Genomic DNA, 17,007 nt, shown 5'->3' on the forward strand with positions numbered 1-17,007 from the left:
AGATAGTACCCTCCCTACACACACACACACACACACACACACACACACACACACACACAGGCAGGCCTACTCATACAGTATGTGAGTCATTTTCTTTTGAAGCAGCATCTGTAACTACCCACTCAGAAAGCACTGTTTGGTTTATCAAAAGGGAGTTCTCTTTGGATAGTCACAGCTATCCTAAATCCACTAAAATACTTCTGAGGAAATGGATGGCAGAGGATGCCAAATACTGAAAACTGGATTACTTAAATTTTAGTTTTTCACTAAATAAAAACAATGTTGCTCTATGTATCTTTTATTGCTTTATTTGTTGGATCTTTCTTTGCCCCATAAATCACCTCTACAGGTATTTGTGTTATCAAAGATCCTCAACTTGTGAGGGACAAAGGAAGGAGAAAAAGAGGGATGGCGAGAGATGCTGTCCTCCTTTTAGACAAACCCCCACGTTCCTGTCTGAGTACCCTCCCAATTACTCAAAGGCCTGATGGATGGGGACTGGCGTGTGCGCAGCATAAGGCAGGGTGTTCAAAATGCTTGTTTCAGGACGGGGAGGAGGTGGTGGAATGGAGGAGAAGGAGGGGTAGGAGGAGAAAGAGGGCTGACCGATCGGTGGCTTTCTCACCTTCACAACGATGACTTACGTTCTCTGTCCACCAGGGAGAGAAGAAGTCAGGACCCGGCCTCTTCAAGAGCACTGGTGGCGGCTCACAAGGCACTACATCAATTTCACTACCTAAATATTTCTTTGTGTGAGTTTGTGTGTGTGGCGTGTGTGAGAGAGATGGGGGTTGGGTCACAAAAATGCATGACTGAGATAGAGGGGGAGGCTCGTTCCCCCCAAAACACTCAATATGGTCATACACCATTACCATTCCAAGCAATGGGAGACATTTCTCTAAGTGCGAGCCGGATACATACTGACAGCACGGATTCCCATGATTACTTTCCATTAGCCACATCGCATGAAAAATTATTCCTATTTTGGGGGAGCACAGGGGAGAATGGGGAGCCATGTTGGCACTAGGTAGGCCGAGGATATTAGGTAAACAACAATGACGCTTATCGAAAAATGAGCGAAGCTGCAGGGTTGTTCGCAATCTGGACAACGGGAGGAGAGAAATCAAGCTGAAACCAGAAGGAGGGGAAGCACACCAGCTGGTTTGTCACCTCCGTTCACATTTACACCCCTCATGCCAGGGAAAACCCTGTCCTTGTGCTGTATCTCTCACAGAGCCCATACTATTAACTGGACCTTTTAGTGCAGGATCCGATGCAAGCCGCTCACCGCAGTCATTTCACTGTTCAACAGAGCAGCAAGTTCTCTCAGCCAGGGGCATTGATTTTCATTCCTGGTGTGACAGCGCAACAATCACAAGTTTGCACAAGAAGTTATCAGTCCTTATCCATGCTCTCTACTGTACTGTGTGTGTGCGTGTGTGAGCGCATACTTGCATGTATGCGTGTGTGGCAATAGAGTGAAAGAGAGAAGAGGGACACAGAGCGCGGGAGAGTGAGAGACTCTGAATTGCAGTCATATTGCATGGAGCATGGCTGCGTCGCTCAGGGAGGCATGGCACAGGGTGTGAATCTGCAGAGAGACAGATAGACCCGTCGAGCCAGACTCTCCGGGGGCCGGCTATGTTGCGCAGCATGTCCATGCCATGGCCTGACAGAAAGAAATGGACAGTCTACACTGACAAGATCCCATACCAGTGGGATAGAAAAACCAAAAGCCCTAAACGTTATGAATCACTGAGGTGGATGGAAAAGTAAAACGTGTAAATTTCACTTTGGCACATCATACCAGAAGTATAGTGTTAGTCTGTATGGGCTTATTTGTGAGACGACCTATGAGATAATACAATAACAGCTGAAACATGTCTAGTTTCCATGACAGTATTGTAGTATCCCAACAATACTGTAGACAGATGCAATAAAGTAAGAATTTTGGACAACAAATCTATTTCACAAGGGAGGTATTGGCTTTCCCAATGCAGAAAAGGAGAATATGATGTCATATATTACAACCAGACCTTTAAAAGCACCCTAAAGTTGGGGAGAGCGACAATGAAAAGTCTGTCTTTTTAGAGTCTGTCTATAGACCAAGAGCTCAGATAGAGAATAAAAATGTCACATCTACTTTTCATTCTGAAAAGCCTTCTGTGTTGCAGGCTAAAATATTACCAGAGCACTCAGAGAGTCATCTTCTAATAAATAAGGCAGTGCTCTCCATTAAGGCTTGCGACTCAGAGAAGCACATAATATTCTCTGGACATTACACACCATTATGCAGCACTGCTGCTGTGCTGCTACAACCACTGGGGTTTTCAATAAGGGGAAAGGATGAACCCCCAACCCCCATCACCACCACTTACCTCCCCTACCCCTGAGAGAAAGTAGCCCTCAGAGACCCCAAGAGTTTTCTTCCTTCAATATAAAGCTATGAATTCGCTAATAATACACAGCTTAATCTTTCTTAGTACAACAACTGAATTCTGTGGGGAAGATTCTAATTTTATTCTTCTTTTATTCTTTATTTCTTCTGATTTATTTCTTATTAATCTAATTTTAGTTCATATCAATTGATAATACTACAGAGAAAGTCACATTTCCTTGTCAATTACCGCTGATGTCATTTACACTAATAATAAACCACAGTGACAAGAGGTGTTTTTCAATGGAACAAATTAATGACATCCATTAAGCGATTTCAAAACTCATTTTGCCTGATCTCTCACCTCACAAAACACATGGTGAGACACTTCCCAGAAATAGGCTAATTAGTATGTTAGGATTTTATTTTTTTATTTCATACCGACTGATAACACCCACAAAACAACATCACAGAAAAAACAGCCGCACTAATACATGTCCCTTTGCTCCGACCACAGGATAATGTCATATTCTATTCAATATCGGCTCGACCAGGGCATGTAGCCTTCTGTATCGTACATTATGCTTGAATGACCATGAAGGTAAACAGTGCTGCTCGCGTACCAAGCAACCCCACAGGCAAACACTGTTTGAATCGACTGCATATCAAAAACTTATAAAAGTCAATCTCCACTGGATCATGGTACTCTGCCCTCCGAGGGTCACTGCTCTCATCAAACCTGTGATGGCTGCAGTACGAGTGGCTCCATACAGCTGAATACCAATTGCCTCTCTCGCACTCATCTCAACCCCTTCGGGTTCTTTATAGCGTTCATAACCAGATTCCCTGTGCACACTAAATTGGCTCCTGTAAAAAATGATCTAATACAGAAAGATGGGAAAGGTTTACAGCGGGTAATGGATTAGGAGTCAACCCCTGTGCATAATTACCACAGTCATCATTATAAAAAAAAAGTCCTCTCCACTTCACACTGCTATCTTTACGACCTCATTCTGATCCGAGATTGTTGATGACACTCGCATGAACTCCGCGCAAACGACAAGGAGAAAAATGGAAGACATTATCTAGTGTTTGAAATGTAAAAGCAACATTAATGACATGGATTAAGTGTAAGTCCCGCTTGAGCATCCTTTCATCTTTCAGTGAGGCCCTGCAATTTAGCATGAGACCATGTCTTGATTATCTGTAGTGGACCCCTCTTCCCGTCTATCACTGTCTGATACCAAATATAAGCTGGCAATCAGTGAAATTGCCTGGTATTTGTCAAAATTACACAAAACAGCATCTCCACCTGCGGTCTGAGCATAGTGCAGCTCATATACAAAAGAGAATGTATCCTCTATGAGAATGGACAGAACTGTCTTCCACTCAAACTCAGTGGATCAATAGCCAAGACAAACCAGCCTTGTCTGTGCTATTGAGGCTGTAGCAAGTTAACTAGACAGTATGCTGACTAAAAAATGAAATACACTACTGGGAGATCTGTCATACAAATCCATGTATACCCAAATCCCTGTCTGTCTCATCCCTTAAACACAGGAGGAGGAGGGTCACATGGAGCAAGTGAGGGTCTAACAGTTGATGGAGAGAGATGGTAGACCCGTGTAGGGGGGGGGCTGGTTCCACACAGCAGGCCGGGCTGTGCCATCTGTCTGAGCCGGATGGTGCTACCCAAGCCACCATGTCACGTTACGTCCATCCTGCCCTCCACGCCTGCAGTGAGCTGATTGTCACCATGGCCCCTCCTGTCCTGCTCTCTCCAGGCTCTCACCCAGGTGACAGTTTGAGCACCTCCTGTCCAACCTCCATCCAAACAGAATTAAGGAAGAATTAAAAACTCAATGAGCCTAATAATTAAACTTTAATGGAGGACATAAAGCAACTTGACACCTTCTAAAAGCTATAGGCAGCCACCATAACCGCAGTGCCAAGCTGGCCTCTCTTCCCTAAAATTAAGACTAGATTTTGCATTGTTAGTCAATCGGATAACGATTTTGTTCATGCTGTGATTTCACATGGGGACATTTCACCTTGGCAAGCCACATATCGCTGTCATGTGAAAACCTCGTAACTCTAATTTTGTTGATTTTCTTGTTTTCACTTCACTTAAAGGATCACCTGGTTCCTTTATGGGCTTATGAACCCCTTTCAAAACCTCACTGCATAAACACAAAAATGCATGGCGGTCAAGCTAAATTCAAGGCTGTTTTTCTTAGCTCCTGAAAAGCTGAGGGAGTTTTTCACTTGACACTGACAATACACTTTTTTAACCACAGTGCTATCGCCAAGGAGCCATAGTCATCAAAGGGCAAATTCAGGTCAATTAGACAGACGGTGAGACACTCCACTTCCCTGAACCTGTACGCTATCAAACTTTGTCACAGTTTACAGCACTTGAGAAAAACATCTTCTAGAAATCATGTCTGCTTTTTATTAAGCAGTATCTCTTTAATAAAAGGAAGTAAAACTCCCACAATCCTTTTCGCTATGTAAAGAACTATTTGTCCTTGCCAAAAATGCACTTCGGGAGCAAACAAAATACCTGACACAAGTGTAGCCTGTCTGTCTTCTATCAGGCGGTACACAGGCACAAACTGTGCCTGTAGTAGCAATTTAATCTCCTTCAGTTTAATCTCCGCATATATACACATATAAGGTCATATAGGGTCAAGGAGAAGCTTCACCAGTATGTAAATGTAGAAAATATGTTGTGCTGATAGCAGTCGCTAGGATAATTAAATCTATATTCTGAGTATTCAAATTATTCCTCAAAACAGTTCCCTCACCAACCTCCACCTTCACCTGTGATTCTGCATATTAACTACCGCTGCACTGCACTGTTTGACTCGTGTGGGAAGAAAGAATTCTGACACTTTATTAAGCTTTTGACTAATACTTTCACACTGCTTGAAGAGGTGTTCAAAGCTTCATACATAGCAGTCGTCTAGTGCCTAGCCTAAATGAAAAACAGCATGTGAAAATGGAAATACTGCAGGATGGAGATTGGACAGAATGAATGGATGAAAGGCAAGAAGTCTGGCAAACTATCCAAAGATCTTATCTACGTGCCTTGCTCAACATCCGTTCTGTTTGTTTAATGTAACTGTTTACCGCCCAGGACGGTGTTACTCACTAAAATCTGGATGAGAGCCACTTTGCCCAGAGCATGCCACACAGTTGTGTAGTCTAATTCAATGGATAGATAGTTTTTTCACCATTATTTTGGAATTGTACTATCAATAATCATGAATTATCACATACGACAATATATTCTGGGACTATTTTGCAGAGCCACAAATAAAAGGCACAAGAAACAACGGAAAGTGTAGAAGGGCCTTAGCACGTTGTCACACTGCATTTCTTGTTACCCAAGCAACAAAAAAACATGCCCTTGTTTTCTCTTGCTCACTGCATTCACATTAAGATTCACATTCACAACACACTCCCATTGTTGAGCAATGGGATGGTGAATAAAAATGGAAAGTCCACCACTATTTTCTTATCGGTCCAACCACCTGTACAAAGACAACTGGTCCTAGAGTGGGAATAGACTAACAGTGTGCCAGCCGCTGAAGGAGAGGAGACGTTCTGGAAATCATAAAGGAGTCAGCAATTCCTTCGACCCCGCAGACCCCCTGTCAGCCTGCTAAACAAAATGAACTGGTCCCAGGCCAACGCATAGCTCAGTCAGGACCGAGACATCTGTCAGCATTCACTGCTAGAGAGGACTGCCTCTGCTAAAATAGTATTAATCAGTCCAATACAAAAACCTGCACTGTTCAATCCTAAACCACATTCATTAAGCCCAGATTGCTTAGTTTTCTTTCAAAGTCACTTAAATCACAAAACAAAGCAGGAGCAGCTCATACTTAACGAAGCATAGCTCAACTTACCCACTGCACTCACCTTGATTTGTATAATTAGGATATTGACTACATCCAAAGGCTTCATCATACACTTCCCTCCATATATATTTTAATATCAATAACATTATCTCTATTTAAATAGGCCTAGAGCTTAAATATATTTAAATAGTATGTAATGTATACAACAAACAAGTTGCATTGTATGATAACTGCTAAGGTCTTGACAAATCAACACACAATGACATGATATTTAGGTGTGCATTTGGTGTCTATTAGATGTATTAGGCTACATCTTTGTCTTTTACATAATGTTGAGGATGATTTAGCTATATGTCATGACCTCCTATCATCAGGATGGGCATTTACATGATAGCTTAAATTGATTAGCCTTATCCAACACAGCATACGATTTTAACATCTGTTAATCTTACATACATTATAGTACGCACACACTGCTTAATAGACTGAAGCACTGTGTGAGTGTTTACTAATAGTGCATAAGGAAGGAAAAAATATGAAACACAATCTGTGCAACATGACTACAAAGTAAACAGGAAGCCAACGTAGACCTTGGTAATAGACAGCTGCTATCCAGTCATGATGCCGTTAGCTGCAAAATGGCCATAAGCAGCAGCAGCAACAGGTAAACCAATCTTTCAGCACCTCTGACTAATGTGTGTAGGTTGTGAGCAGCCTGCAGAACATTACATAACAGTAGCGCAAATCTCTGAAAAAGCCATTTCTGCTCACCCTTCCTGCCTCTACATCACCTCTGGTGATAAATATTCCACTTTTTCAAAGCAAGTATCTTTCCCTCAGCATAACAGAGCTTTACTATGTTTTTCCCCAACAGCAGCATTTGTAATGTGACCACTAATCATCATAGCACACTCAAGCCACATTAACGACAGAAAAGATATGAATGGGGGAACCGGAAACTGTTCTAAATCAACTGAATAATTAACCTTGTACTACACTGGCACAAGGAAATGGAGTTGCAGTTAATTATGCAAAGGCATTGACAAAAGTCAGGAAATAATCTAAAAGGTCACTGTATTATAACTTACAGTATAGTGGGAAAGCTGATCAATGAGATCAAATATCCAGATAAACATTTGTTTAAATTAGTTACATTCATCACTTGTGCACTCTCTTTTGCAATATCTCAGGAACCTGCACATTGTGAATTGTAACACTAGAGGGCAGCCAAGGACAATTTAAGCACTCGGATGTCTGCAAGCAGTCAACAACGTCCAATAGTTCAGAGGGCAGCGGTCTTACCAGCATTAACTATGGCGTCCACCTCCAAGATGGTGATGTCTCCTTTGTAGAGAGATACTTTGTCGCTCACTCCTCCTCCTCCTGTCAGCTCCTTTCCTTCCTCTTTTTCATTTACTGGAACACAAAAAAGATCACTTCAACTGATGATTACAACATTACACAAGCAAATTGTATCCGGGTCATATTATATTGCAATGTAAATAATAGTGCAAGCAAAATCCTCTGAGGAATGGAAAGACTGTGAATCATATCTCATGGTAACACTGAGACAAAGCCATTTAAAATCAATTCATCCCACTGTGCTATGTGCCCAGACAGTATAGAGATAGTTTTAACATTCAAAGGTAAAATACCCCATTAAAGTAGACCATACTGTGCTGTCAGTAGTCCAGACTGTGTTTTCACATTGCTGCTATGGATTTGAATTGCAGAGAATTTAATTTGCACACTGCTAAATAGCCCTATTGTGTATTTCTTTCCTTTTTAACAAGATTTAAAAACGCCTCTACAAAGGATGCAAATGCAGTGTTTGTTAACTAATGTGATGCAATGTGTGGTGAACTTCTTCTTTCCAGATGAACAAGTTAGACAAGCTCACACATGACTATTTACTTCCTTGAAGAGCGGGCCCAAGAGTTGAGAATAAGCTTGAACTTGCAGAGCTGTTTGATACTGGTGCAAAGAGATAGCTTCACAGCTTCACAAATTTCATAGTTGTCATAAAATGTTATTATATCTCATGCATATGTTATTTGATGTAGAGAAAATATCACAACTGCCTTTAGTTCAACTATCAGGCTCTCCTAAACAAGATTCCATACTACCTCGCTTCATCAAGGTTTTTCTCAGTGTCAAATTAATTGTCATAAATATAAACTATGTTCTATGCTGTTGTGAGCAGCTTTCTACTGGCACATGTACTTTTCTCCCCTCATACTTTTCTGATGCATAACCTACCAGCAGTATTTGCCCCGAGTACACTTTTTGCTACTAACCCGACGTGTTTTTCTACTAACCCGACGTGTTTTTCTTTCAAATCGTTTCTTTTTTGTTAGCGCAAAATTAAAAACAAAATAGAAAAAAGTGGAAATTCTGCAGCATCTCGTGCAGACTACATGCTACCAACTGAAAAAACATAATCTAAATCTACTTGATATAAATGAGCCTTGCATTGCATTTTAAAACAATAAACGACAACGCACTTTGCAGCACAAGCCATATTTCTATGGCATGTTTTTGACATTGGTAATGCAAAAGTACTGTAACGAGCTGCTTTTAGTAGAGTAACTTTGTAACGCAACTAGTTACTTTTTATTGTAAGTAATGAAGTAAAGTAACTAAGTACTTCAATAACTAACTTTCCCCAATACTGCTGCTTACCAGTCTCCCAGAAAGGATTTTCATGAGAATCAAGCCTGATAGAAATCCTTTTGAAAAGAGACTTTGATCTGCTTCCCCTTGATCGGTTGATGTCAGAGTATGACTGTTGTTCTCAGGCTTTGATTCAGAGATGACTGGTCTAAGCCATGTAAGTAGGTTCTTCAAGTGACACTCTAGGAATTTTATTTGTATTAAGATCTGGCCTGCATGGGTGCTTAACTGTTGTTGTGAGAGGTATTAGATTCAAAATATTAAAGTCATTTCCAGTGCCTGCACCCTGGGCAGCCAAATTTTCTGTCATTGAAATGGGATCTTCCTATTTGTATTCCGTGTCCCCTTTAAAACAGCACTTGCCTTTAATTCTAAGAAATTGGATGGGGTTTAGGCTATGTGCCCAAATAAAATAAAATATAGGCTCGATAGATTCGATTTTTTATAAACGCCACCCACTCCCCTTTCCTCTAACATCCAAATCATATTTCTACAAATAGGCTCCACCTGGTTTAATAGCACAAGAAAACCCTACATCAAATCCTGTGTATTGGTATATTGATGACTGTGGTCCAGGCCTATTTCAGCTTGAAACAGGCTTATCTCACACAAAAATCATCCATGCAGACAGCCAAATACAATACAATACACTTTAATGCAGATTAAAAATACTTTTTTACTTATTTCTCACACAAGGTTCTATCATCAGTGCTTCTAATTTAGAAAGTATTTTACTATTATCAATATTTTTAAAATTCTTTGTTTATTTGACCTATCTAACCCAGAATGAAATGTTTTCTGCATTGAAATGTGAGGGATCAATATACAATACAACTAATGTCCTTGCTATATTATTAGCAAGCTAGGGCGTGCGTCAGTTGAATATAAAAATAATAAATAGAAATTGGGTCAAAAAAAAAAAATTTCAATCAGATTTTAATCATTATAAATTCATTCATATCCACAGCTGTCAAATCATTAGGGCCAAGCCTATTATTACACAGAATGGTAATGGTGATTGGGTTTTTCTGCAGAATGACCAGCCACTGCAGCCTTAGGCACTGAAGGTTCAGGTTGTTTTGTGGGCTACTTGATTTTGTCTGTTGCCTTAAATTTCTGTTGTTCTCCTTCTGTGTTTGAGGTGTGTTGAAAAGTTTCTATCTTCTTTCTCATGGAGCTTTTGTCTATTGTATTCATGATAACATGGGCTCTAATCCAGGCTTATGTCTGGATTATGCTGTCCTGTCACACCTCTCTACCTCCTTTCCTCTCTCTTCACTGTCTTATTTCAGTGTAAGTAGAGGAATCTGCTCACTCCCATTTAAGATATAATTAACGGTAAATACAACTAAACAATTTGTAAGCATTGTTCGGTTGCTCTAAAAAAAAAAAATCACTTTTACCCCTCTCCATAACTTATTTAATTTCTTTTCCTGGTTCTTATCTCTTACTTGATCATTCAAAGGTTCGGGTTAGTACTACAGCTCTGACCCTTGAGCTCCTACTGGTTTCATGTCATGCTGAGGATCTAGGAATTAAAGCTTATTTGACAATTGCACCCATTTTAAGTCTCTAAATGCTAATTGCCTAAAATATAATGTAAAAATGTTAAAAACATTACAATACGCAGCTGTATTTCCACTGTGCTGTGTAAAGAGTGGCAGACTTTGGCAATTTATCAGCCGTACCCGACCCAACAGACATTCAAGGCAATGAGCTGTCTCACTTACATTTACTGCCCTGCCTCCAGGTGGGAATCTTGTCCAGAGATATGAAATCATGGCGACGATAGTCCTTGCGCCTCTCCTCCTGATCTAGACGGAGCAGTCTCTCTGTGGAAGACAGTGATCGTAAATTTTAGATTGAATAAAAGCTGGGCGTATGGTTTGAAGAGAGAAGGAGAAAGGAAGAAAGATGAAACTGGGAAACGGCATAGACAGATAGTGACAAGTCGAAAATTAATTTCCAACACAAGCCATAAACTTTTGACTTACATCTCTACTAAGTAAATGTCTCGTTTTTTTCTCCTTTCCTGCATGTCATACCAAACTGCCTGCCAGTGTGCTTCCTTTTGGTCACCTGTCCACCACCCATACTGCTCGGCAGTTGTCGCTGGTCCTGCCCGGAGTGCGGTCAGTGTCTGACTGGACTCCTCTCCTGGCTCTGCAATTCCACCGGTGACCGTGTCCTGCTCCTCATCTCTCCTGCCCCCCCCTCCTCCCCCAGCTCTGCCATCATCGTCGGTCCTGTCCTGTTCCTCATTTCTCCTGCTCCACTCCACCCCGGCTCTCTACATTTGCTTTTTGAATAATGTGATACTTATTGATTCCCACATTAAAATTCTCTTTTGCCCCCCCCCCCCCGGGTCAGCTACAGAACAGGGCTTCTGGAGGCAGGGGGATTCAGTGTCCAGGGCTTGAACCCCCCGTCTCCCTACTAACTACACCAGTGGTTCCCAACCGTGTGTCATGGAGATCCAAAGCTATGCAGGTTTTCATTCCAACCACACACTATACCAGCTGATTCCACTCATTAGTTCCTCTTCTCTGGCTGAAGATGTGCTAATTATTGAAATTGGCTGCTGTAGCAATTGGCCAGAAAACCTGAAAACCTGCATACTACTGCGTCTCCATGGCACTCAGTAGAGACCCACTGCACTTGATGGCATCCTTCATAGTTTGCCCCATCTTGCTCTAGCTCTGCACTGCTCTACCGCTCCTCTGACCCTGCGATCCTCGATGCTTGTGTCCTCATCTCTACTGCCACCTTAAGTCCCTCAACTTGCCACTGATTCATGACACCTAGCACTGCATGGGAATAAATAACGTTAGTGAAACAACTGAAATGATTTGTATGCAACAATAGCATCACTATGAGTGAGCAACGATCAGCATACTTTTTCTGTGGTGCAGCTACATAGAGAAACCGACTTTCTCACAATTATCTTATACATGTCTGTGTTTGAGCTACTAACTACCGACCCCATTCCGGAGTTCTGTGTAACACAGTGGTACGAGTGCTGTTTTGTTATAGGAATATCCCTGTATTTGGTTGCAGAACAAAATGCAACTTAATTGGCTGACATCAGTGCATCACACATCTGTTGCTCTGCCTCTGTACTGCTCTAGCCTTCTTCCATCCTTGCTGGTTCTGTCCTCATGCTCATCTCCACTGCCAGCCAAAGCACAATTATTTGCATCTTCTTGATATCGACGCTACACAAATTATAAATGTGCCCCTGTGTAAAATGCAGTTTATATAAATTGGATGTGGTTTGACAACACCATACAAAAGCAGAACATCACGTTTACCATATTATGAACTATTTATATCCCCCACAGATAATTTTGAGGTTTGGGTTTTGACGAGGCGCACGCAACAATACCCTACAGTATATGAGCTCAACAAACATTTTTTTGAAAGGGACTATGAGTTATGAGGCATGCCTCTTACATAAGGCCCGAGCCTAAAATATTGAGGCAGTAGTGGTTGACTATATTTTGAGGAGAAATGTGAGCTTCCTCAGGTCATCCTCAGGCAGTATCCCACGGTAGCTCAGGCTTACATTAGAGATATTTTTGCAGTGAGGGGGATATCCTTCCTATCCCTTCTGTATTTTCTCTCCCTCTCGCCCTGTCCTGTCATTCCAGTGTTTCCCACACACACTGTTGCTCCCTCTCTCTCTCTCTCTGTTGCTCGGTCTCTGTCTCTCTCTCTCTCTCTCTCTCCCTCTCTCTCTCTCGCTCTCTCACCGGACCCGTCTGTTCGCCTCCCACTGCACATGCGTGAGGGAGATTTTTTTTCCATGCCAAGAAGACGGCCGGTTGAATTCCCGAAAAGAAGAACTAACAGTTAACGTTACTCTGAATACAGCTGAGTTTCCGAGATTAGCACGCTGTATAGCCTAGCTGCTAGTCAGTATCCACTGAGTGGACTGATAACGTTAATATTAACTTTTTAACTCTGACTCTGAATGTTTGCTCCCTCAATCCAGATTAATATTGAAAATTATTTTCAAAGAAGGAAAAGGACTGGTCCTGAGGAGGCGCACAGACAGTCTGCTGAGCAGTAAAACAGAGTAGATAATAATGTCAAAGGCTAGTAATTTAACGATGTAAAGATACAGGTGAAACTGACAGCACAGAGAGATGCAGCAGGGCAGAGGGCAGAAAAAGCAGATTTGTCTGTAAAAGGGGTCTCATTTCTATTCTTCACCTTGTAGACAAAAGCAAGCAACAAACAGAACAGTGTAGCACTGTTTATATTTTTAAGTTATGTTATCTTTGACACAAAGTACTTTAGATATGACAATATAAGAGAATACAAGAATAAAAAGGCACTCAACCCCCCCCCCCCCCCCCCCCAACCCACGTACCACCACAAATACATACGAATTCTGTTCTGTGGGAAACACTGCATTCCCAAGGCTGCTTTTATTCTACATGGATGAATAAAAGGCAGTTTTTGGGTCCTTGAGCACAGCAGTGCTCTTTGGGCTACACTACAGCGGTTCATCACTCTGCTGAACTTTTAGGTGTCTTAGAATCCCAAAGCCTAACCTAGCTGCAATGAGAACAGGATGGGTTAAAATGTTTTTATTAAATATGGATATCTATAAACAATAATGACACAATGCTACATGCCAAATGATCTCTGTCTGTACTTGGTGAGTTCTGGGCAGAGGAAGCCGATCACGATGGTGTTGTTGACATTTCTGAACAGAATTCTATTAATGGCAAAACCAAATGAGAGATAACTGCATATTACGCTACATCTCAGCTTATACAGTCCCTTAAACAACAATACCTGTCTCCTGTTTCCTTGTTTAGTTCTGTTTCATTTTGTTTTCAGAAAGTTCTCAGACTTCAGAATCGTGTGCATCCCTGCTAAAATTGTGCATGTTTTGGCTTGATTTTTCCCCCGTGACTCACATGAATTTATCTTTAGTGGTAACTATATAGGCCTATTCTTAGCCCAAAGACTAACCACAAGCCAAACAACAATTTAGAAAAAATGTCATATTAAAACATGGAAATCATCCATTCAATTTGTCCTTAAGTTTCAGAATTTCTCTCACATTTTGTGACTTTCCCTTAATCTTCACTTAAAGTAGTTTGAGCTAGAGGGGCATATGCCTGGAATATGAAATCTGATTTACTTTGATGTTCATTCCATGCTGCTACCTGCTCAATTGGGAAATGGCTGGCTAAGATTAATTTATTACCTTTACTCCAAGCTTTTTGCTGAACATTACGAACATTTTCCCATAGACTCAAATCAAGTCATGAGTCAGTGGGCTTGATGACACGACACGGATTAAACTGCAGTATTCGCAGGCCAGATGAATCATAATAACCTAAATCAAATAATAATAGAACAACAATATCAACAATAACTACAGACAACCTTGTTACATGAACTAAGGAGTGAAGCCACATACTCATTACTTGCAAACAGAGGTCAGTGTTGAAAGTCTGAGTAGTATGGATCAGTAGTCCAATGTGATGTTATGAAGGATACAGGTTTAGCTCTTAAAGGCCTGCATCTGGTGCCAAATTCCTGGACCAACAGGAGTATTGTACTGCTTAAAGGAAAACATACATTTTTCATAACCACGCTGAGGTAAAGGTTAATATTAATAATTAACTGCACTGCCCCTTTGTGTACAGCAGGCCTATACCTGTGCCTCTGTGTCATGTTGTCTCTCTCTGATGTTTTTCATTGAGATCAAAACCACTTGCCCTGCATGGGAATAAATAAATTAAGTGAACTTACTGAATTGTATCCAATAATACCTAGCATTACTATGAGTAGCTATCAGTCTGTTTTTATGTCATGCAAATAGAGAAACTGTCTGTGTGTTGGTTCTAGGAATACGACTGTTTAGTTGCAGAGCAGTAGGTTATAATGCAACTCAACGGGCTGATGTTGGTGCATCACACAGCTGTGAGGTATGTTGAGCTAATTGCCATTCAAACAGGTAAAACAAGGAGTCAGGAAACAGCAGCGAGCACGTTAAGTGTAAGCTAATAACCAGGCAAGAGGCCACTATGTGACAGTGTTGTTGCGAATGTCAAACGTGGATTGACGGCTACCAAACAGGCGCAACATCAGTACAACATCTGTACAGTCATCATATCGGTTTAACGAATTGCCTTGATAATGAGGTAGAGTACAGGAACAAAGCGGGAAAGACGGAAAGAGTGGCTGTCAAGCTTATGCATGGATGGGATTCATGCTGTCTGCCATGGAGATGATGATAGCCTCCAGATTACATTCCCCCCAAAACAAGCCTTACCTTTTTCAGTCTTCCAGTCCTTTTTCTTTTTGCTCATGCTGCCGGAATGGTTGGACTTCGAATGACTGTTTTTTGACTGTGGCAACCCCAGGCTCACAGCGAATGTGGTCCGGAAAACTGAAATGGAAAGTGAAACAGCCTCTGGACGATGTCTCACCTGTGAAGCTGTCAAATTTCTATGGACCTCAGTCCACGCAACCTACCCTGATTGCGCCGTAATTATGTGTACGAATCTTGGCCGCATGATTGGTTGTCGGGAACGAGGAAGTGGACGCACGATTGGGCTAGGCGACGAGTCAGTCAGATAAGACCCGCGCGCTCGGGAGGCGGGGTAGGTTGTTTTCGACGGTTCATCCCCTTGGCGTGTGAAGTGGTAGGCTAGCAACGCCGGGCCACTCTGGTGCACACTGCATGGAGCACATCTTAAAGAGTCTATACTTTGAGTCACTGCATGGAAATCTAGCCGGAAAATACTTCAGAAACTTTAAGTGAAAATTTGAATGTTTTTTTTTATTATCATATGTATTTTAGACAATATGCTTTGCATGATTTTGTTGTGACTTTTGAACACCCTGTTTAGTAGTAGTCTACTAGGCCTATACTTCCTTTTATTCTGCCTAGATTATGAGGCGGAGTCGGGGGACTCCAGCTACTGTAGTGCATAAAACCCCATTATCTTGATACTTATAACCTACTTATAGTATACTTTCATACTTTACACTATTCCTATCATTAAAAAACATGCACTATTTTAAGAGAACAGAATAATAAATCAATAGACAAAGAGACATCCTGGCCATGAATGTGAAATGCCATGTTATTCGCAAAGAGAAGGAGCTCACAGTAAATATGTTGTTGCCCACAAATGATGTAGACAACAATTGCAATTTTGCATTATGTGGGAGGCAATAATTTTAGAAAATCAAATGGGAGGAGCTTAAAGGTCTCCATGGATTGCATAACCTACAAAATTTCATGATGATAGCTCCAAAAAATGCAAGTTATTTGAAGTAATTCCTATGACCACAATTGTGTAAATGGTGGATCCCTAATGACATGGGGCATCATTCACCCAAGTTTCATCATAATTTGGCCTGTAGTATCTGAGATATTGTGTGTGACTAACAAATAAACACACAAATGGAGACAGATGCATGGTAACCCGCCCTTGTTCATGGCAGAGGACAATTATCTATTTCACAGTGTAGACCAGATCCGGTCAGTAAGTCAGGCTGTCATGTGTGAGAGCCTGGTTCCAGAGATCACCGGCTGTCATCTGTTGTGTGAGCTCTGCTCTGGTCCAGACCCATCTGCTCCTAAACCTACTGACATTATCTGAGAGAGAAAAATGTCTTTAATCAAAACAAATGAACATCGATAAAGGCAGTGCTGTGGGGATCTCAGCATAATAGCTGGTGCTATACCCTGAACCAGATTGGGGTCCTAAAATTCATGTTTAATTGTCAAATATAGTCAGTTCATGTGCCAAGAGTTCAAATGCCTTTAATCAATTTACATGAATACGGATAAGAGCATTCCGTGTCAAGGTGACACTACAGCTAGCAGCTATGCTCCACTTACAGTTTGGGCTTATAATATCTAAAACTTATTTTAGTCTGACGGTTAAAGCAAACAATGATTTATTTCAAAAATGAAAATGAATACTATCACAAAATATTATTTTGTCTTTTCTTATTTGTTTATGTTGGTGGTTAGTGAGCTTGTGGTTGTCCACCGAAAGGCATTTACCCTTATACCTTTTTTAATTAACAGTGGTATCACTGATAAAGCTG

The 17,007-nt window shown here is 41.2% G+C and overlaps 1 protein-coding gene across 1 annotated transcript in view; it reads right to left on the reverse strand.

Moving 5' to 3' along the window:
* The window catches only part of macrod2 (mono-ADP ribosylhydrolase 2), a 245,342-nt gene extending 229,957 nt beyond the window's left edge, over window positions 1-15,385 (reverse strand). Inside the window, exons 1-3 of the mRNA XM_071535025.1 lie at window positions 15,215-15,385; window positions 10,647-10,748; window positions 7,546-7,659 (exon numbers count right to left, since the gene is read on the reverse strand). Of these exons, the coding sequence (XP_071391126.1) occupies window positions 7,546-7,659; window positions 10,647-10,748; window positions 15,215-15,251 (253 nt within the window). The 5' untranslated portion in view covers window positions 15,252-15,385. The remainder of the gene's footprint in view (window positions 1-7,545; window positions 7,660-10,646; window positions 10,749-15,214) is intronic.
* Window positions 15,386-17,007: the final 1,622 nt, after the last annotated feature.

The sequence above is a fragment of the Centroberyx affinis genome, unplaced genomic scaffold (assembly GCF_046629955.1).
Source record: "Centroberyx affinis isolate AG114_WGS23_722 - 3 ecotype Tasmania unplaced genomic scaffold, CSIRO-AGI_Caff_v1 ptg000171l_1, whole genome shotgun sequence".
NCBI lineage: Eukaryota > Metazoa > Chordata > Actinopteri > Beryciformes > Berycidae > Centroberyx > Centroberyx affinis.